We start from the raw sequence: 21,552 nt of genomic DNA, 5'->3' as shown, positions 1-21,552 counted from the left end.
TACCTATTAAAGTTGAAGAAAAAGGAAGTTTTAAAATTCTAAAAAAATCTATCTATGTATCTATCTGTCTGTCTCGCAGTGCTGTATAGATTTAAATATTTGAATTTATTATATTTAGAAATATTTTAATATTGATTGATCGTTTATATACAAGTATTTCTAACTATTCAGCAGGTTTTACAAACGTCTATTAAATTTGTCACAATCGTGAATGTAATGAAAGTATGTTCCTACCACATCATGTGAGATTATACCGATATACCTTTCCCCCAAATACTTCACAGAGTTGACACTTGACAAGCGTAATGGCTCTGCGGTTTTATGCAAACACATAAAACAGAACTCAAATCAACATTGTAAATACTGTAGCAGGAAGTTGAAAGAGCAGTAAAAGCAGCAGGCGTCCAGTCTCAGGTTCCTCATTCTGTGTTTGCGTGTCGCGTCAATGAACAGCGCGCACACTCGACGCTTATTTCGCTCTGAAATTTTCCTTTTAAATGAGAGATAACCACTTTTTCTGACATTTGACAGGTAGGTAGACTTCTTATCTGTTTTAAATTATTTCTTATAGTCTGTTGTAATGGTGTTAAAGTAAATATCAGTAATGTAACGTCTACCTGCATATGTATCGATATCAACAAAGTTTTCCTCCTATATGCCTTTTTTTTCTAATATAGACACGTTAAAATTTTGATTCAACGCTACATCTGAATGTGTTGTGGTGGAAACTCCCTTCTGCCAAAATAGAAAAAGCCGGGTAGCCTTGAATAATTTCCTATTAAGTTATACACTGGCTGTAATATCTATGAATAATTAACTCACTAATTTTACACGATCACCTTCATTTCTCAGAGTGAGTTTTAGAAAGATTCACGCACAGCATTACAAATCACAACATTTCCCACTGAAAAAAAAAGAGAAAGAAAGAAATCACTAGTGAGATCTCCTTAATATCGAAATCGTCTTCTGCAAAAAGTCTCCTATTAGTCTCTTAAGAAAAAAATACTTTAGTAATAGCCTCCTAGAGTTTCATACAGGATCTCTAAAATGTCTCAAACTGTGCTCGGATTTTATAAGAATTTAATTTTAAGATTTTATAAGGCTATTAACAGCGAGTTATCTCTCATTTGAATCTATTTTTTATTTCTCCTAAGGAATTTTAAGAAAAAACATATCCTAAAACAGCAATGAAGTTGATAGTATAATTAAACATTGTTGAGAAATATGTTGTCATCATTAGACTTAACCGTTCAAATTACATTAGAACAACGCTGTTTTTCTTTCAAATATTGCATTTTCCATTTTACAGTTTCAGTCTTGCATGAAAATAACATGTAAAATCAACTTTACGTAAAGGTCAGCACTCTTCTCACGACATGCTTCCCCTTTTATTTTTTAGTAAAAGATGCTAGGTTTTTACACCATGACACTTGGCCTGAGTTGTTGAAGAGACGCCCTTTTCAATAATTTGTTCTCAGAAATTAGGCCTATTCACTTTCTGTCCTTCCCCCAGCCTCAAATTTCTGAATCTGCAGACTACAAAAACCAGAGCTAAATAGCCTAGATAAGGTTTCATCATTCAACAAGAGGAGGATCTCAAGGCACATATAGCATTCTCATACAAACAAACTAGAGACTGAAACTCAGAAGTAGTTGAGAGGTCTTTTGTGTGTCTCTGTCTTTCCTGTCTTACTGAACGCCCTAGAGACGCTGGTCAGAGGAGGAAGTGTGCTGCCCCAGTGGCCTGCTTGCTCTCGCATTAATCTAGCATTATAGCCTTGTTACTAGTTTCCTGCTGACATCTAAAAACACTGCCACATCAGTAGAGTCCAGGATGGCCACATACACGATTTCAGCCTAGTGTTGTTTAGTCATTGAAACAACTTTAATAACATTTCACCTTCAGGACAATGGAGGGCACTTTTTTTTTTCTCTCTCTCTTTCTTCCTTATGACTTCTGACATCACAATGATTGTAGTCTAAATATAACCACAACCATGTCTATTGCTTTGGGAGATATAGAATTATCTGTTGTGGGATTTGTTGAGATATGTTATCCAGGACTTATTCATGGCTATTGTTTTTTTTTTTTTTTTTTGGCTACTTTGGGGACTGCCTACTTTGGTCAAATGGCAACAGTGTTAAACATTTCCTAAAATACCAAAGGATGTGGAAAGAATTGGCAAACAATCTTGTCAGAACTTCCCAGAGGGAGGGCAATGATAGGTCAACATATGGGATGTCATTTTTAATTTTTTTATTTAAATTTTTTTTATTAAATAGCATTTTTAAAACAAGTTTTGGGTTTATTTTAGAACTTGCCATCTGTCTATCTATCTATTTATTTTTATATCTGTTTTTATTGTTGTTCAAATGCTAACCTTTTACAAAAGGAAATTAAGTAATTCAGTGCTTGCTGCTCATTGATATAAAGTCCCTTGCCAGTACATGCATTTCCTCCTCATAGTCCTATTGTTGTTGCTTTGGTAAAGCTGACATCCAGCATTTATTACCCCTACAATGAACCTGTTTTTAAGAGAAAATTATAACTTACTCAGCTGTAACAATAAGCAAATAAGGACATATTTTCATACATTCAGTAGGGGAATTCCTTGGTTTCTTCCCTATGAAACTCTAACCTTAAATCTTGGCAGATGGTTTATATTTAACAGGGGATTGCTTTGATGTGTTCACCTGCCCTTTCAGTGGGTTTTCCAAGCAGCAAGTGTTCCTTATACCATTTTGAGAGGGTGTGTTATTATTTTGAGCGCATATTGTTATTCATATGATGGCTCTTAAAATGTACTGGCAATCTTATACCGAGTGACTCCATGCTTCTCCTCAGTTGACCTACTTGGATAAGCACACGTCAGAAAGAGTTCTTTATGACAGTCAGTCATTAGGTCCCACAAGAATTGCAATGTGTTTTTTGTTGACTTTCAATTTAGTTCAAAGACTAAAACTATAGTTTTTAATTGTTTTTAACAGATCAACAATTTTTTTTAGTTATTTTACACTCCCTAAATCTATTCAGCCCCTTTAATGTCATTAATAATAATAATACTTTATTATTATTATTTTATTTATTCATCATATTATATATGTCATGTACATTAAAGAAATGTAAAATATATTTAATAAATATTCATAATATTATGTTTTCATTTAATTGTAGTATGATTTTTTTTTTTTTTTTTTTACATTTTTAAATATTGATAAATATTTAAATTAAATAATTTTTGGTGTTTTATTTGCCTTGTAAAAGCAATATCATTGATATCTGTGTTCAGCGAAAGAGTATGGTTCTGGAATCTTCTCTGCTTTATTTGTATCAATTTTAGTTATCAATAAGCAGTGACATGTAAAGTTATGTAAGTCGTATTGTGTAGGTATTATTATGTAATGCACTGCAGAGTTATTTTTACGTAATAGTGAAGTAAAATATTTCATGGTTGTGGTTTGTTTCGATTTGGATGAAAGTGTCTGCTAAATGCATAAATGACTTAATTCCAGTTTCTGTTCATATTTCAGTAAATGACAATGGGTAACCTTCTTCTTGCAGGAAACATGGGTTGTAAAAAATCCAAATTGGATGTGGACCAAAATGGAGGTGTGCTTGAAGGGAACAAACACCAGCCAGTACGTACTGACCAAACTGTATATGTGAGAGATCCAACCTCCTATAAGCCTCATATTGTAAGTAGTGAGTAGTGATGGGGTGATGTGATGTTTTGACTTTCATAGACTCTAAAGAGAAGGGTTTTGAATACTTTTAAAACGTTTTCATGATTATATCATGATTATATGAAATGGTTTATTTCATAGAATAATCAGACCCCTGGGCTTCTGCCTGGTCAGGTGTTCCAAAAAATGGAAGGTAGGTCTGATGAGCGTTATTCCACATTCTTAAGCTTTTGTAGCTTTTTGTAAAATGTTTATTTATTTATTTTTATACAGAAAAGGAAAAAATAGCCATTGCCTTGTATCCGTATGACGCCATTCATGCTGATGATCTGGGCTTTAAAAAAGGAGAGAAGTTACAGATTCTTGAAGAGTAAGTAAATGTCATCATCTAATATTTTTCTTTGCCTGTTATCATGTTGTTGTTGCTGTATGTGAAGTGTGATATTTTTTTTTCCCAGGCATGGAGAGTGGTGGAAGGCAAAGTCTTTGGCCACAAAAAAGGAAGGATTCATTCCTTCAAACTATGTTGCAGAAGCAGACACTATAGAGACAGAAGAGTGAGTGCTGCTCAATATGATCAATTACTGTACAAATGTAACTATAATATATATTTATATATATATATATATATATATATATATATATATATATATATATATATATATATATATATATATATATATATATATATATATATATTCATCTTGGTACATTTTGATTTATCATGCACACAATTTAGATGGTTCTTCAAAGATATCACACGGAAGGATGCAGAGAGACAGCTGCTGGCACCTGCTAACAAACCTGGGTCTTACCTCATACGGGAAAGTGAAACCTCAAAAGGTGCATACTTTTTACTGTCTACTAGTGTCCTTTGTGGTAATATACCGTTGTGGTGTAACATATGTTGCTTTGTTGCGAACAGGAAGTTATTCACTGTCAGTCAGAGATGTGGATGCTCAGGGGCTGGATGTTGTTAAACATTATAAAATCAGAACTCTGGATAATGGTGGCTACTACATCTCTCCAAAAATCACATTCAATGACATCAACAGCATGATAAAACATTACCACAGTAAGTTCCATGGATGCTAAAAAATAAATGATAATACACTTTATAGCTGCATAAATAAAATATGTGCTGTTATATAAAATGTTTAATTTATTTATAAATGTATAACAAAAATATTAATACATTTATAAATGTATTATTATATGATTTTATTATATATTACATATTAATTTACGTGTGTTTGCTAAAATAAGAAGGATGTGCATCATTTTGTCACAGAACAAGCAGACGGATTGTGTCGAAAACTAGAGAAACCATGTGAGAAGCCGAAAGCACAGAAGCCTTGGGACAAAGATGCATGGGAAATCTCTAAAGAATCCATAAAGATGGTGAAGAAGCTCGGGGCAGGACAGTTTGGAGAGGTGTGGATGGGTGAGTTAAGGAAATGAAACCCTTCAGCCTGCCAATGATTTACAAAAGATCTGAAATTCGCCTGAAGTCACAAACATACATTTAGCGGTGGAGTGTTTCCTTCATCAGAAGTCCATTACATGTTCAGCTTTGCTAAACTACAGAAAAGTGTTGCTCTCTTCTTTATGGCCTTGTTATTCAAATTCTCTCTGTGTCTAAGATCCCCCAAGCGCTTGATCAAAAAAAAAACGGCGTTTTATGTGCTCTTCAGTGGGCTTAGAAGTGACATCCTTAAGTGTTTGTTACTATCTAATTCTTTGAGCCATAAAAGCTTTGACAACTCGCATTCAAATCCAGAGTCTTCCTGCTGTGGCTTCTGGCTGGCATGAATGGCTCCCTTATAGCTCAGACTGATAGCACACAGAGACCCGGCACAAACGTGACTCTTATCAGTCAGATCTGAGGAGGAAACTGCTATGCAACTGACGCAGGATTTGCATTTAGATTTCTTTATTATTCATGTGCCTCTTTCCCTTTCAGCCGCCATGATGAATTGCAGGAAGCGGTCTTAGCAAATATACAAATGGCTCTCGAGCGCCTGTGGCGATGTTTCCTTTGGCGCCCCGTGACCTTGTTGGCAAAGTGTTGCCAGACCTTAAACACACTATAAGTCCATACGATGACAGACACACTCAACGGAAAGACTTCCTTCTGTCTGGCGTGCCCCACTTTGTTTATGTCTCAGCAAAATTTTAGACAAACTATTAGATTCCAATGTCCAGATAATTCATATCAAAGTTGTCTGTAATTTTGAATGAACAGGGAAATGGCATTTAAGTGGAACAAGGGACGAGCACACGCAAAACACAGTGGTCAGTAACAGTCCCTCACATAGTGGCACTGTGTCATCACTTCTAAAAAATGTAGTTTATGGACAGCAGCGAGTTGCATAAGATCCTCTGTGAGAAATGTGAGGACTGGCAAAGGAGTTAGTTCCTATAAAAGGTTTTTTATGACCAACAGACAGTTTCTATATCTATACTGATAAATTCTTTGTTGCATGGCTGCATTTCTCTCTAGGTTTCGTGTTAGACTCAGCCTTTAGTTCAATGTTTTGTGGCTGGACTGCGACTGTGGTGTTGGAACAGGAAGATTATTGAAAACCACAGAGAAGTGCACACATTTTTAATAATGGTTTCTTTTTCTTTGCAGCCTACTATAATAACAGCACAAAAGTGGCGGTGAAAACGCTGAAGCCGGGCACAATGTCAGTGGAGGCTTTCCTAGAGGAGGCCAACCTGATGAAAACCTTACAGCACGACAGACTCGTGCGCCTCTATGCTGTCGTCACCAAAACCGAGCCCATCTACATCATCACTGAATTCATGGCAAATGGTACAGAAGTACTGCGCACACTTTATTTTAACGTCCAGTTCTTGCTATTAACAAACCATTAACTATGACTTTTGGCTTAATAAATTCCTTATTTCCTGCTTAGTAATAGTTATTAAGGTAGGTATTACGTAGGATTTGGTTTTGCTTTATATGTACTAAACGGCCAATATGTTAATAATATGCATGCTAGTAAGCAACTAGTTAATAGTGAGAATTGGTCCCTATTACTAAAGTGTTAATGAAATACTCTTTCAATGATTAAAATACTATGAGAACTATGAGAGTTACAGTTCAAGAAAAGTGTAGTTGCAAGAAAATTGCATTCTCAGTGACTTTTATATAACGGTTTGTTTCTTCTTCTACAGGAAGCTTATTGGATTTCTTGAAAAGTGCAGCCGGCTGCAAAGTACAGTTACCGAAGCTAATAGATTTTTCTGCACAGGTAAAAATATTGGTTTAAGACATGAATTATCCTTTTCTTCTCTTAGCCCTCCATTTTTGTGTTTCTGGGGTAACTTTACGGGTTTTTGCGTCAGAAGGATGACATCACTTTTTCCATTAGTTGAAGAAAAAGAGGAACAGATTCTTTTGTATGTGCGTATTTAAAAACAAAGAAAAATCAGTCAGTCAGTCGTTTTCTCAGAAATTAAAAATCTTATTAGATTTACAAATCTAAGTTTAAGTTAGAATTTCTATATCATGTGACAACCATAATAATGCTGAGGTAACAAATGAAAAAAAAAAATGGCTGGCTAAAGCATTATAGACGTCATATAATATTTAGAGTCATAACTAACTGTCTTCAAAAGACAATCCAAAAGACAAAAACTAAATCTAAGGAAGAAAATGTATTTTCAGTTTGAGTCTTTAGGACTTTAAGATTGCCTAGAATCAGATTTCGGGTGAAACAGCACCATATGGCAAAATTGCACATCCTGTTTTAGAGCGTTAAAGAGGATGCCAATGGGGAAGTGAGATGCCATCATTTTCCCTTTGTTAAAGCAACTTTTACTCTGTTAAAATTATGTGAGACTACACCCACTTCTTTTTCTATTTTAATATATTTTAAAATGTAATTTAGTCCTACAATGGCAAAGCTGAATTTTCAGCAGCCATTACTCCAGTCTCCAGTGTCACATGATCAGATCTAATATGCTAATTTGTTGCCTTATTTCTTAGTATTATCAATGTTGAAAACAGATGTGCTGCTTAATATTTTTCTGAAAACTTTTTCAGGATTTTTTGATGTATAGAAAGTTCAAAAGAGAGCGATAATTTGAAATATAAATCTTTTGTAACATTATAAACATCTTTACTGTCATATACATTCAATTTAATGTGTCAGTGTGTTCGATTGAAAGTGTATGTTTGTTTATGTCAGTGATGCTGAGTTTGTGTGTGTCTCTGCAGATAGCTGAAGGTATGGCCTACATTGAGAAGAAGAATTATATCCACCGAGACCTGAGGGCAGCTAATGTGCTCGTTTCAGATAGCCTCTTGTGCAAAATAGCTGATTTTGGCCTGGCCAGAGTAATTGAGGATGACCAATATACAGCCAGAGAAGGTGAGTGTGTGACACCTTTCAGTGCTTTAGCAGCATATTGGATGGACAAGTCAGACTGTGCCTTTATGCATACTGATATTGTGACAGTTTTCCTGCATCAGCAGACCTGATTGATCTGTGTCAATTTTGTGTGTTTTGTGTCTCAGGAGCAAAATTTCCTATCAAATGGACGGCACCCGAGGCCATCAATTACGGTTCTTTCACCATCAAATCCGATATGTGGTCCTTTGGTGTTCTCCTGTATGAGATTATAACATACGGGAAAAATCCATATCCAGGTAATATAATTGAGATAATGGCATCTTGATTGCATTTGAGTTTAAATAAAGCATTCCAGTTTTATTGGGAGGTATCAGCATTACTCCAAGAGAAAGCTGCAATGGAGTGAAGAGAACAAAACTGATTCCTTTGTCAGGGCTTTGTCGACATCTACTGGTCAAATTTTGTTAGATACATTTAAGTATTTTAGTTTCGGTCAGTTGAATACATCTGAAAGGTGAATTGTGTCATTTGATGCAAATGTTACCAAATGTAATTGTAAAAAAAAAATGACTGGTATTCCGAGAAATATATTCAGCTCTATATTAAGCTAAATTAAGGCAAGACACTATTTTGCCCTTTTTTGTTGTTGTTCTCATAACGCGTCTTCTTTTAGACTAGTGTAAAGAAAACATCCAAAATGCACATTTAATTGTCTAATTTATTGAACTGTGCCAGAAATCATTACTTGCTCTTCAGAAGTTTGAGATTAGTAAGATTGTTTTTGTTTTTAAAGAAGTTGATCAAAAATACAGAAAAAAACTCAATTTTTTTTTAAATATTATTGCAATTTAAAATAACTTTAATAACTTTAATAACTTTTAAAAATTTAATTTATTCCTGTCAAGCAAATCATTATTTTTAGCATCATTATGCCAGTCTTCAGTGTCAAATGATCCTTCAGAAATCATTTTAATATCTGAATTATAATCAGTTTTGAAAACAGTTGTGCTGCTTAATATTTTTTGTGACCTGTGATACTTTTTTTTTTCTTCAGGATTCTTTGATAAATGAAAAGTTAAAAAGAACAGTGTTTATTCAAAATAGAAATTTTGAGTTACAATATACACTACTATTCAAAAGTTTGGGGTCAGTCATTCTTTCTTTCTTTTTTAAGAATTGAATACTTTTATTCAGCATGAATATGTTAAATTAATAAAAAGTGATAGTAAAGGCTTATATTATTAAAAAAGTTTTCTATTTTTAAGAAATGCTGTTCTTTTTAACTTTTTATTCATCAAAGAATAAAAAAAAAGTATCACAGGTTGCAAAAAATATTAAGAAGCTCAACAGCATATTTAAACAAACAAAAAAAAAACTTTTATCTTCTTGTCTGTTAAATAATCAACTAGGAAAGTATGATTTAGATAGTAAGTGATATCTACACTAGTCAACATTTGAAGTGGCTCAAAGCCTTTCATCAAAGCTGTTACTAAAACCTAAAACCAAACTGCGTTCTTTGATGAACTTTTTTGATCCACTTCAAATGTTGACTACTGTATTAGTTAAAATGAGTTACAACACCTTTGGCGTCTTGTCTTAATCACTGACAAAAATACCTTTTTGACTCTGTGTGACATTTATTACTCAATTTTTCTCTTTCTCTCTATCAGTCCACTTACCCTTTCACTTCCCTCTTTTTCGTACCTTCAGGCATGAGTAACAGTGAAGTCATGAGCTCTGTTCAGAGAGGTTACCGGATGCCCCGTCCTGAAAACTGTCCCACTGAACTTTATGATGTCATGACCTCGTGCTGGAAGAATAAACCAGATGACCGGCCCACGTTTGACTATATTCAGAGTGTACTAGATGACTTCTACACAGCCACCGAGGGCCAGTACCAGCAGCAGCCATGAGGATGTACTGTTTCAAGATGATCAAAAGATCTGTGATTTATCTATGAATTAATGTACTAATATGTGACTAAAAATGGGATCAATCTGCTTACTTATGTGTAAGCAAGGTTCAGATGTTCTGTTTCTGCTTCAAATTGAAGTTTTAACAACCTATTTTGCTACTTTTGCTCTTCTTATTCAAATTTCAATGGCTGCATTTCAATTTGTACATAATTTTTATGTTTCAACGTACCCTCCTAAAAGTTTTATTGTTATTTTTACACATGAAAACCTTTTCCTTTTTTATTTTTTAAATGAGGGGTTTGCAAACTGGAGTCGGTGGGGGGCAAATAAATTCAGAGAAAATTAAGATTTTACTTTTAGGACTGTCGAAGTTAACTACAGCTATTTTGAAAGTATATTTTTGGAAGGATATTTATTGTAAATGGAGCTGTACCAATACATTTAAACATTTGAATTGAAATGTAAATGTAAACAAATGTAACCGCTGGAAATGAACACTGTAAAACACTTTTCTTTAAACTATCACACATTTTCTTGAAAGGATGTGAATAATTTATAAATAACATTATACAGCTGCCTATATATTTTAGTAAGAGGGTCCCTCAAAAAGGATCATTATATTTGGAGGTTCTTAAACCTCTGGGTTAAATTAAAATAATCTTAACATTTTTTTTCCATTACATATTTTAATAGCAATATTGATAATATTACAATGAACAGTGACAGAGGGCAATATTTTGTAATTAAGCCTTCAAATTGCCTTGTATTTGATTAGCTTTAGGAATAAAATGCTTTGTATATTTAAAATATTTTGTACATTTGTATATTATCTAGAAAACTAATAAAGTGAATCTTTGGTGATTGATAAAACAGTTCTCTGGGTCATACAACACTACCAAGAGTAAGGAATTTACTTTGAAAGTAGTCTTCTTTAAAGGGATAGTAAAATTCTTCGATAATTTACTCACCTTCAAGATGTTCCAAACCTGTATGAGTTTCTTTCTTCTGGTGAACAGAAAATAAGACGTTTTAAAGAATGAAGGTAACCAAACAGCTGCTGGTAGCCACTGAGCCATAATTCATAATGTATGGAAAAAAAAACAAAATAGGGACCAGAAACTGTTTGGTTACCTGAATTTTTAACGATATCTTCTTTTGTGTTTCAGCAGAAGAATTAAATTAATACAGGTTTGGAACAACTTGAAGGTGAGTAAATGGTTCGAGTGTTTTCATTTTTGGCTGAACTATCCCTTTAATTCCCGTCCTCTGTAAGTCCCGCCCATTCGTGGTCATGTGACCATTTCAACATGGCCGCGCCCTTCAGCTTGGAGGTGTGAACCTTAGAACACTGTCAGGCAGAGACAGAGTAAAACAGCTCGTCAAGCCTGCAAACTCTCATTCAACTCTTCTTTCACGCTGGCAACAATGGATAAGGACAGTCTGATTCTGTAAGTTAATGATGAATGAATGCGTGTTATAATGATTTCATTATATGTGTTGTTGAAGAACCAGATCAACTCACTGACAATATAAAATAATTCTGTAATACTGCGGGCATCTGTGGTAAAATACTTTCGTTTATAAAGCATCTATCGATTATACAGGCAGGTAATACACAGTAGGTAATAGCTATTGCGAGGAAAAGTAGCATGTTACATATGCAGTTTAGTAACATTAAACTGTGAGAAACTCATGTCCCTCAGCTGTCTAATTTAAGTGTTCAAATGTCAGATACAAAAAAGAAAAAAAGAGAAAGAAGAATTGCAAAAATAATGTTACCGATATGTCTTTAATTAAATCACAAAATATGTTATATTAGTTTATAACCAAAGAGCATCTCAGATAATACAATAATGAATAGTAATACAGGGTATCATTATCAAATGTGACCCTGGACCATAAAACCAGTTTTGATAGGACAGTATTTGGCCAGGATACAACTTTTTGAAAATCTGGAATCTGAGGGTACAAAAAAAAAAAAAAAAAAAAAAAAAAAAAAAAATAATCAAAATATTGAGAAAATTGCCTTTAAAGTTGTCCAAATGAAGTTCTTGGCAATGTATATTATTAATCAAAAATTAAGTTTTAATATATATAGGGAAATTACAAAATATCTTCTTGGAACATGATCTTTAATTAATATCCTAATGATTTTTTGGCATAAAAGAAAAATCGATCATTTTGACACACAATGTGTTCTTGGCTATTGCTACAAATATACCAATGTTACTTATGACAGGTTTTGTGGTCCAGGGTCACAAATAATCAATATGTTTTTTGAGCATTTATACTCAATTGTCTATTTATGTAATTATATATTTACATTTCAGTACACATGACATACACTACTGTTCAAAACTGCCAAATGTGTTCGTGGAAACATTTTTACAGATTATTTAAAGAATAGAGTTAAAAAGAAAAGTATTTACTTGGAATATAATTATTTTGCAACAATGCAAAAATATACAATATGTGTTTTGGTCTGAATAAAAGTATTAAATTCTTTCAAAAAAAAAAACTAAAAAACATGCTGACCAATGAAAACATTTGAATGCCAGTGTTTATCTGCATGGCTTTGTAATGTAGACAACAGGGTGTGTGTTTTTGTGGCTCTCTCTGCACAAATGCTTATCAAGCTGTGAAGAAAGAGTAAACCGTTAGTCCCCTGATCTCAAAAGCCCTTATCTACTCTCTTCACTTGCTGCTTAACACATCTGTGAAACCTGATCATCTCAAGCAAAGGGAAGGGCTTCTGAGTACAAATGATGCATGAAAATGAGTCAAAAGTAGTGTTATTGAGATCTTTTGATGGCTGTTTTCCAACCCAGCCCCAAAGACTTCCCAGAGCTGAAGAACGACACATTCCTGAGAGCCGCTCGAGGAGAAGAGCTTGAGCACATTCCAGTGTGGTGTATGAGACAGGCTGGCCGCTATCTGCCAGGTATCAGTCGTATGTGCTGATGAGTGCTAAATGTGATCATTTACCATGAAGCTGTTCTTTTTTTTTATTCAGTATATGCAGTGTATTTACTATCTAGTGTCTCTGTGGCTCTGTTTACAGAGTTCAGGGAATCGAGGGCAGGGAAGGATTTCTTTGAGACATGCCGCTCCCCTGAAGCTTGCTGTGAGCTTACACTACAGGTCAGCACCGCTGAGCACCTTCATTCTTACCTGCTATTTACAACACATTGAGTTTAACACATTTTCTGTTTTAGCCGCTCAGACGATTCCCATTTGATGCAGCCATCATCTTCTCTGACATCTTGGTGGTCCCTCAGGTGAACGCGAGTCATGATTTGACCTCTAATTTACCGAATTACCAAAGAATATCATGTCTATTTCTATATAATATTTGTATGAGCAGGCCATGGGAATGGAGGTTCAGATGAGTCCAGGAAAAGGCCCCACATTCCCAGAACCACTGAAGGAGCCTGAAGATCTGCAGAGACTAAAGACTAAAGTAGACGTGTGGTCTGAACTCGACTACGTGTTTAAAGCCATCACACTGACACGACACCGAATAGAGGGAAAAGTTCCTCTCATCGGCTTCACTGGAGCTCCGGTGAGAAAACCAAGCAACAATCCTCACATGACATTATTAATATGATCTATAAACGCTTCCATTCAAAAGTTAGGGGCAGTAAGATTTGTATTTATTAATTACTTTTATTCAGGAAGAATGCATTAACTAAAATTATTATTTCAAATAAATGCTGTCCTTTTGAACTTTGTATTCATCAAATAATCTCGGCAAATATGTTTCATGGTTTCCACAAAAAAAAAAAAAAACATATTTAACATTGGTTATAATATGAAATGATTCTTGAGCACTACATTAGCATATTACAATAATTTCTGAATAATGTAATTATGCTGAAAATTCAGATTTGCCTTCACAGGAATTAATTCAATTTTAAAGTGCCCCATTATGGGTAATGAAAGGTTCATATTTTGGTTTTGGGATCCCCAACAACAGGTCGACAATGTCAAAAAACCCTTTCATTGTCTTATAATATGCATTAATTTTTACCTCACTAACTCAACAACTCCCAAACGATACACTCAACGATTCATTTTTTCAAACCCCTCCTCTGCGTGACGCTTATCTGCTGCGATTGGTCAGATTGGTCTCATTTTCATTTCATCATACCTGTAATGCCTGATAAAGTAGCTTTTGCTATAATATGGGCACTTTAAAATATATTCAAATATAAAACAGCTATTTTGAATTGTAATAGTATTTTATAATTTTACAGTATTGTGTCAAATGCAAAAACTACTTTTTAAAAAACAAAAACAAACTTTTAAACGTACATTAATGGTCTCCATCATAATCTTTTGTATCTCTTCTGATTGGCAGTGGACTCTGATGTCCTACATGATTGAAGGAGGAGGCTCCACGACGCACTCAAAGGCTAAACGCTGGCTCTACAGGTATCCAGAGGCCAGCCACAAACTCCTGAGCCAGCTAACGGACGTCATAGTGGAGTATCTACTCGGACAAGTGCAAGCTGGTGCTCAGGTGAGAGAACGAATGAATTGAGATCGCAGAGGAGAATGCTTTCAAAATCTGTAGCACTGTTTAGATGTTCTGTAAGGTTTTTATAGACACAGAATGTGTGTAATATACAGTCAATTTTCACTCATTTCCGTATCATGTCTTTCCTTTAGGCTCTGCAGGTTTTCGAGTCTCATACTGGTTGTTTGGGCCCAGTGGAGTTTAAAGAGTTTTCTCTGCCGTATCTGAGAGACATTGCTCGTCGTGTTAAAGACCAGATCAAAGAATCTGGTTTGGACAATGTGCCTATGGTAAACAGAGTTTGACATATTTATCATGATTTACTAAGTAACACTTAAATGTATTAATATGTGATTGAAATGTGGAAAACAGCAACATAAGTGATTCATCCTAGGTGTCAGTAACATCCCCAGTGAAAAATAAATATACTTCTTTCATGCTAAGTATACTACAAATTACAGAGTTTTTAATATTTATGTACTTAATAAAATGTCCTGCAGTTGTACTTAGAGTCTGCTAAATTGTACAATTAAAGATATACTTAGTATATTCTAGTATGTTCTAAAGTGGATCTGTTAAGTATACTTCAGGTACACTTTAAATATTATGCATTTAAAATCTGATATTATTCAAAGATCCTACAATCTGCATCAATAGTGACATTAAAACACATTAATATTAAGAAAAGTGCATTGTGCACAAGTAATATGCCAAGTAAAGTTTAATTATAATTTTTATATCAGTAAGTCTCGAGCTATCTGTCATTTACTATTAAGCTGTTAAGCGTTTTTATTGACTTAATAATGAAATGGTTTCATTTTGAGCACAAGTATCCAGACACCTTATGCACACTACACATGCTCACTTGTAATAACATGATTTGCCACTGGTTGTCAGTATCAGGTCAAGTTTTCTTGCAGGCATCTCTTTTGAAAGTTTCCACTGAGAATCTCCTTCAGTGACCCCTTAGCTCCTCTGTAACTTTTGTCTTTTGTGTTTCATGTTCAGATTGTTTTTGCTAAAGATGGTCATTATGGGCTTGAGGACCTCTCAGAGTCTGGTTATGAAGTGGTGGGTCTCGACTGGACCATAGATCCGCGTTCAGCACGGTCAGTCACTGAGATGTGATGCAGCTTTGATTTGTGTGTTTCTGATTTCAGTGTTATATTCATACAGCACCTTGCAAAGTATTCACACTCATAAGAAAGTCTCGCTTCCAGATCCTTAACTGCAGTTTTGTTCCTTGATAGTTTTATTTCAAAGAATTGTATAGGTGTGATTTTTGGCCTCTTCTTTCAGGCAGATTTGCTCCAGATTGGTCAGGTTTATTATACTTCATATTTCAAAAAGTGTCACAGTTGGAGTGAGATCAGGGCTTTGGCTGGCCCATTATAAGACATTTTCTTTTTTGTTCTTTAGCCCTGTTTTTAGGATCACTGTCATAAGTGATAAAGTACCACTCCAAAATTTATTTCTACAAACATAAAAATCACTAATTGTCTTTTACTGTATGTATTTGGACCATCCATTCTTTCTTTTAATTAAAATAAGATGCCCAATTCTGCTGATTAAAACTATAATATAATATAATAAATAATAATAAATATAATTCTACTACCACCTCTCAATTCGATTCCAATTTATAAAGCACATAATTATACACACAATACTAATAATTGAACACAGTGCTGTATAAAAAAATAATACTAAACAATATTATAATAATATAATATTGTCATCAACCAATGGAATTATGGGAATTGTATAGCTGCTATCCTAAACAGATTAAATAGCTGCTTTTTGTTTCCTTTTTTAGATTAAACACTGCCATTTAAATAGTGGCTGCTCTTCTTACACTATCTGCTTCAATTCATCCATTTCTAAATAAGAAGTTATTTAATTAAAAATGTAGTTTTGTAAAGAGAACCACAGTTATATTTAAAGTAACTTTTAGCTCATTTATTTTTAAGATCATGAGAAACTGTGATGTTCGAATATTTCTCAGTGTAAGAACTGTTTATATATATATATATATATATATATATATATATATATATATATATATATATATATATATATATATATATATATATATATATAAACAGTTCTTACACTGAGAAATAGTGTTATTTTATATATATATATATATATATATGTATATATATATATATATATATATATATATTTATGTTCTGTTTGTGTTTTTCAGTATCAGGACTGGAGGAAAAGTCAGTTTGCAAGGCAACATGGATCCCTGCGCTCTATACGCGACAAAGGTGAGGAAAGAAACATCAAACAACTCACAACAGAATCATGGATCCTTTGAAACCCAACCAGTTCTCTGTTTTGTGCTTTAAAAGCGTTACTTTACTTCTGCTTAGTTCATTTCAAAATAAAGAGGCCATTTTGTTTTTACATATTTAGGCCCTGCTGGAAATATGAGCCGTAAGAGCAGCTGTTTTCCACACAGAGCTGTCTTTGGCTTTCATTGCTCGTTCATTACAAGCATGGCTTTCATAGCATTGTCTCAATGCCTCTGAAATAAATTTTTTCCACCATCACTTCAGAAGTAATGGGGGTGTTCGAAAAACCGTAGCTCATAGATTTTGACCTGATGTATGATATCCAACCCAAACACTTCTCTTCATTCATGTGTGATCAGGAGCGAATATCAGAGATTGTGAAGAGGATGTTGGAGGGCTTTGGCACCAAGGGCTACATCGCTAATCTGGGTCACGGTCTGTACCCTGATATGGACCCAGAAAATGTGGGCGCGTTCGTAGAGGCTGTTCACACCCACTCTCGCCAGCTCATCAACCGCAAATAAGACGCTACTCTCCCATCAGAAGACCTGAAGCACAGGAGAAACAACAACTGTTGGTGTGCAGCGATATAGAGTTAGATATGTTACAGGGTGAACTTGTCCAAAAATGTCCAGTCATATTTCACTCCAAAATGAAAAGAAATGAGAACATATGTTGTGCTTAAAGAAACTATTAAGAACACACATTTCACGTTTCCCTCCAACATTCTCATTAACACAATGCAAAAAGATTCCCATTTACAGTACCATAATGTGAGAACAAAAAAAAAAGAACTATATGAAGAGTTCAGATGCAAAAGCCTCGAAGTGCTATCTGAAATTTTCTTCTAAAATGAGCATTTTTTTTTTTCTCAGGCTCCTATATTTATGTTCAGTAACCTGTTCATTGCCATTAAAGTGAAATTACTGAACATGAGAATTTCAGATGGCATATATATATATTTTTTTTTTCCCCCCAACAAAAAATTATTACATATAAAATATACTTTTTAATTTTAATAATTAACTTTAATTTAATTTAATAATTAATTGTAATTTAATTTAATAATTAATTTTAATTAATTTTTTTTCTCCTAATGATTTTGTGGTGAAATGTGACCCAGATATTTCCTGACAGGCTTTTGAGAGATTCGGCCAAAAGGCTGGTCCCGACTCATTTCAATGATTATGTAGTAATATGACTATTTTACCTACTTTTTATAATGGCTCCACACCAATCCATCTAATCTTTAATATCATTTTCATTCGAAACATGTCTTTCTCGGTTGGATTGATGTGTTTTCATTAGTGCCGATGCACTGTACGGTCACAGAAGAATGTGGATGGATAAAATCTGATTAAATCCGAAGCGCTGTATGGGTTTGTTTTTAATGCAGTACTATAGTAACATCTGGGCTGAGACTGTCTTCACTGGAATTGTGACTGACGCTAATGAACCTCTGAGAATGTGTGTACATATCAATTGATGTTTTATATGATGCAAAATAAAGAGTGATGCTTTTAAGACAAACACCCCTCAGGGGAATTTCTCTGAGCTGAATGTTGCATACCTAAATCACATGCAACCTTTTTTTTTCTATTCCCTTTGTTTTGCACGAGTCTTTCTGTGGGGAGGGGGTTCACTCTCTTGATCTATGATTACTGTCTCTCTTACTGCTTTTCACATTTAGTAATAGACATGTTAATCCCAGAGGATGTAATACCAAACAAGGAATAAGCACCCTGGGTAAGAAAATCCTTAAATCCAGTTGTTGTTTTGTTCTTGGGAGGGTGGGAGTGGGATTCCCCAGCAACACATCATGTGATGTTTTGGAGCACCCTGAACTTCAAAACAAGGATTTATTGGAATTACTATACATATTTCAATCATGTTAGTGCTTTCTGAAACCCGTTTGTGTATATGAAATGGTAGAGTTTTGATGCATTGCAAATCTGTCATTCGTTAGCATAACAGAATGATTACCGATTCATTTTTGGTTGAAGTTGTTTACTGTCTGTTTTACAAGCAACCACGGACTGTAAATTGAAACAACATAATGGATGTTTTTCCACACTCGCATACGGTCATTTAGTGTGAAATGGTGGCAGCTGCAGCCCTCTTTTACCCTCATCCACCGGTGTGCGGTGTTGCCATTGCAGGATAAGTCTGGCCTTGATTGTGTGTTAGGTGCTTTAAGCCCCGCTGAAAGAAGAAATGTCCTGTAATCAATTTGCTGATTAGTGTTGTTGGGTTTTTAAGCCCCTGTCGCTCGCTGCTAGTTTGTGTCCATGGAGCACAGCTGTGACTGGGGGGGGTGGGCCCTTTTCCTACACACATGCACACACTTATTCTGTGATACCTCAAGGGGCTCCTGGCATTATTTTTAATTGCAACAATGAATCCACTAAAAAAAAAGCTGAATTCCCCATGGTCTCCTTTAGGAAGCCACAAGGGGGATGAAAGTGGGGGTTTGGGCTCAATCTCTCAGCAAATCAGCAGGCCTGAAAATCCAATATGTTCCTGAAGACAGCAGGCTGTACATCATTTGTCAGGTCCTGGCACTATCACTGCTTTATCAGATAGGAGGGTTCTGGGGGGCTAGGCCTAAGATTGATTTGAAATTTTGGGAACGGATTTCAAGTTGGTTTCACTATGGAGTCCAACTTTTAAAATCGAAATGATTGATCATTAAAAATGTGTTTATTCTAGGCTGCATTTCTTACTGTGCCATGTTAACAAAGTCAAAGTGTAATCATGTGAGTGAATTTTTGTGGGCAAAAAAATTTATAGCAATGTATGAAGCACAACTTAATATAAGCAGGTTCCTATGAGGGTTGCCAGGTTTTCACTACTCAAAACTAGACCAATCGAATTTCGAGGTGGTTCCCCTGGTAAAAATTGCTTTCCGGGGGTAATATATATGTTTTTGGTGGGGTTTCCCTTGGTAAAATTAGCATTTTAGGGGCTTAATATCATGTTATTGGAGTCACTTAAACCCGCGGACATGAAAAACAACCCGCAGCGAGTGTTAAAGCAGCCCGATTCCGCGGGAAATCCATGGGCTTGGCAACATTGGTTTCTATTGCTGCAAATGTGTGACCAACTCGAATCCGTTGCAAAATCTGCATGGGGAAATATTTCACCCTCAAACGACATTCTCAAATGCGTGTTAGTCAGTGTACTGAACCTACTGCTTGAGTGAGTGAATAATGCAATGACTTACTCAAAAACGTTTGTTACCACTAATGGCATATCATAATCTGCAGAAACAGATCCCCACCAAGACCCTTTCTGACAGTCTGTAAAGTGCAAACACGCTGCGTTTTGACTGACAGCTACACACTACATCCCCAGTCACCACTGCCTACTCTCTGAGCATGGCCTATTTCGGATACTGTTAAAATGACTTCACTTGACAAAATGTGCACACAGACCAAACAACAGGAGTGCATATTAGAAGGTATAATGATTAATTCTGATATCATTAAAAATATAATTCTGTAAATAAAATGTAAACCACCATACTTTAATATACATGTGTATATAATACATCCAAGTGCATTTATATTTAACTATTCAGTTGTTAAAGGGATATTGCACCCAAATATTAAAACTGTGTAATTAAGTACTCACCCTCATGTCATTCCAAACCTGTAATACCTTCATTCATCTCCAGAACACAAATTAAGATATTTTTGATGAAATCCGAGAGCTTTCTGACCCATAAACAACAAGGGTCCTTCCACATATAAAAAAAAAAATAAACTGTACTTTTTAAAAATGCTAAATGTAGTCTGATTATACTTGAGTATTTTGTCTGTGACTGTCACATCTTGCACTCTCCACATACAAACCACACACTGGATTCAATAAAAACGTTGACGCCTAAACTTTTTTTCACCACCGTTCACAAACTTTTTCAAGTGTAGAGTGAGGACCAGTGGGTTAATTTCCCTCTCTACTTCCTGTTCCCTTATTCCCTATGTCACTCACAGTGACCTTTGAACTGAACATGTTCATTCCCTTCAGAATGGAATCTCAATTAAAACGGATACTTCACCCAAAAATGAAAATTCAGTCATTAATTACTCACCCTCATGTCTTTTCAAACCCATAAGACCTTCGTTCATCTTCAGAACACAAATTTAGATATTTTTTGATGAATTCCGAGAGCTTTCTGACCCTGCATAGACAGTAATGCAACTACCACGTTCAACATCCAGAAAGATAGTAAGGACATCATTAAAATAGTCCATGTGACATCAGTGGTTCAACCTTAATTTTATGAGGCTGTGAGAATACTTTTTTGTGTTTGTTTTTATTCAACATTTTCTTCTCTTCTGTGTCAGTCTTTGATGCTGAGTTCAGGAGAGTACTACGATGCATGCGTGTGTGTTCCTCTGCTTGCAAACAAGGCGCAGCGAATCCGGGCTCTCCATCTTTAGCAAGACTGACACAGCTGGGAAGAAGAAATTAAATAAAGTCATTATTTTTGTTTTCTTTGAGCACAAAAAGTACTCATACCTTCATAAATTTAAGGTTGAACCACTGATGCATTTATAACACTATAGGCTTACTTGGTATTACCTTTGCATCAAATAACAAAAAAACTAGTGGGTGTTTCTGGCTGTGGGAGAATCTGACATAATTCTCTCCGACTGCTGTTATCAATCTCTCACTATTTTCCTGTCTTACTGAAGAGAAAAACAGTGCTTTTGGATTCTTGGAACTCTTCTCAGCCAAGCAAATTCGAGGACTGAAAGTAA

General features: G+C 34.9%; 2 protein-coding genes across 3 annotated transcripts; both read left to right on the top strand.

Annotated features, from left to right (window-relative positions):
• The first annotated feature begins 282 nt into the window (after window positions 1–282).
• On the top strand, window positions 283–10,834 carry LOC109067019 (tyrosine-protein kinase Lyn-like). 2 transcript variants are annotated; one of them, XM_042718336.1, is made up of 13 exons: window positions 283–531; window positions 3,563–3,639; window positions 3,826–3,877; window positions 3,958–4,054; window positions 4,143–4,241; window positions 4,424–4,527; window positions 4,610–4,759; window positions 4,976–5,128; window positions 6,320–6,502; window positions 6,868–6,944; window positions 7,913–8,066; window positions 8,213–8,344; window positions 9,759–10,834. In XM_042718336.1, the coding sequence occupies exons 2-13, from the start codon at window positions 3,568–3,570 to the stop codon at window positions 9,959–9,961; spliced, it is 1,476 nt and encodes a 491-aa protein (XP_042574270.1). In that variant the 5' UTR covers window positions 283–531; window positions 3,563–3,567; the 3' UTR covers window positions 9,962–10,834. The 2 variants fall into 2 exon arrangements, with proteins under 2 accessions (XP_042574270.1, XP_042574269.1); XM_042718335.1 differs by having other exon boundaries at window positions 3,563–3,696.
• A 420-nt stretch (window positions 10,835–11,254) lies between these two features.
• LOC122136200 (uroporphyrinogen decarboxylase) lies at window positions 11,255–17,583 on the top strand. Its single transcript, XM_042718331.1, has 10 exons — window positions 11,255–11,412; window positions 12,793–12,905; window positions 13,026–13,105; window positions 13,180–13,242; window positions 13,329–13,526; window positions 14,325–14,486; window positions 14,636–14,773; window positions 15,492–15,592; window positions 16,693–16,759; window positions 17,146–17,583. Exons 1-10 carry the CDS (start codon window positions 11,390–11,392, stop codon window positions 17,308–17,310), a joined length of 1,110 nt encoding a protein of 369 aa, XP_042574265.1. The 5' UTR covers window positions 11,255–11,389; the 3' UTR covers window positions 17,311–17,583.
• Window positions 17,584–21,552: the final 3,969 nt, after the last annotated feature.

This window comes from Cyprinus carpio, chromosome B2, assembly GCF_018340385.1.
Source record: "Cyprinus carpio isolate SPL01 chromosome B2, ASM1834038v1, whole genome shotgun sequence".
NCBI lineage: Eukaryota > Metazoa > Chordata > Actinopteri > Cypriniformes > Cyprinidae > Cyprinus > Cyprinus carpio.
This window is presented reverse-complemented; position numbering and strand designations above follow the sequence as displayed.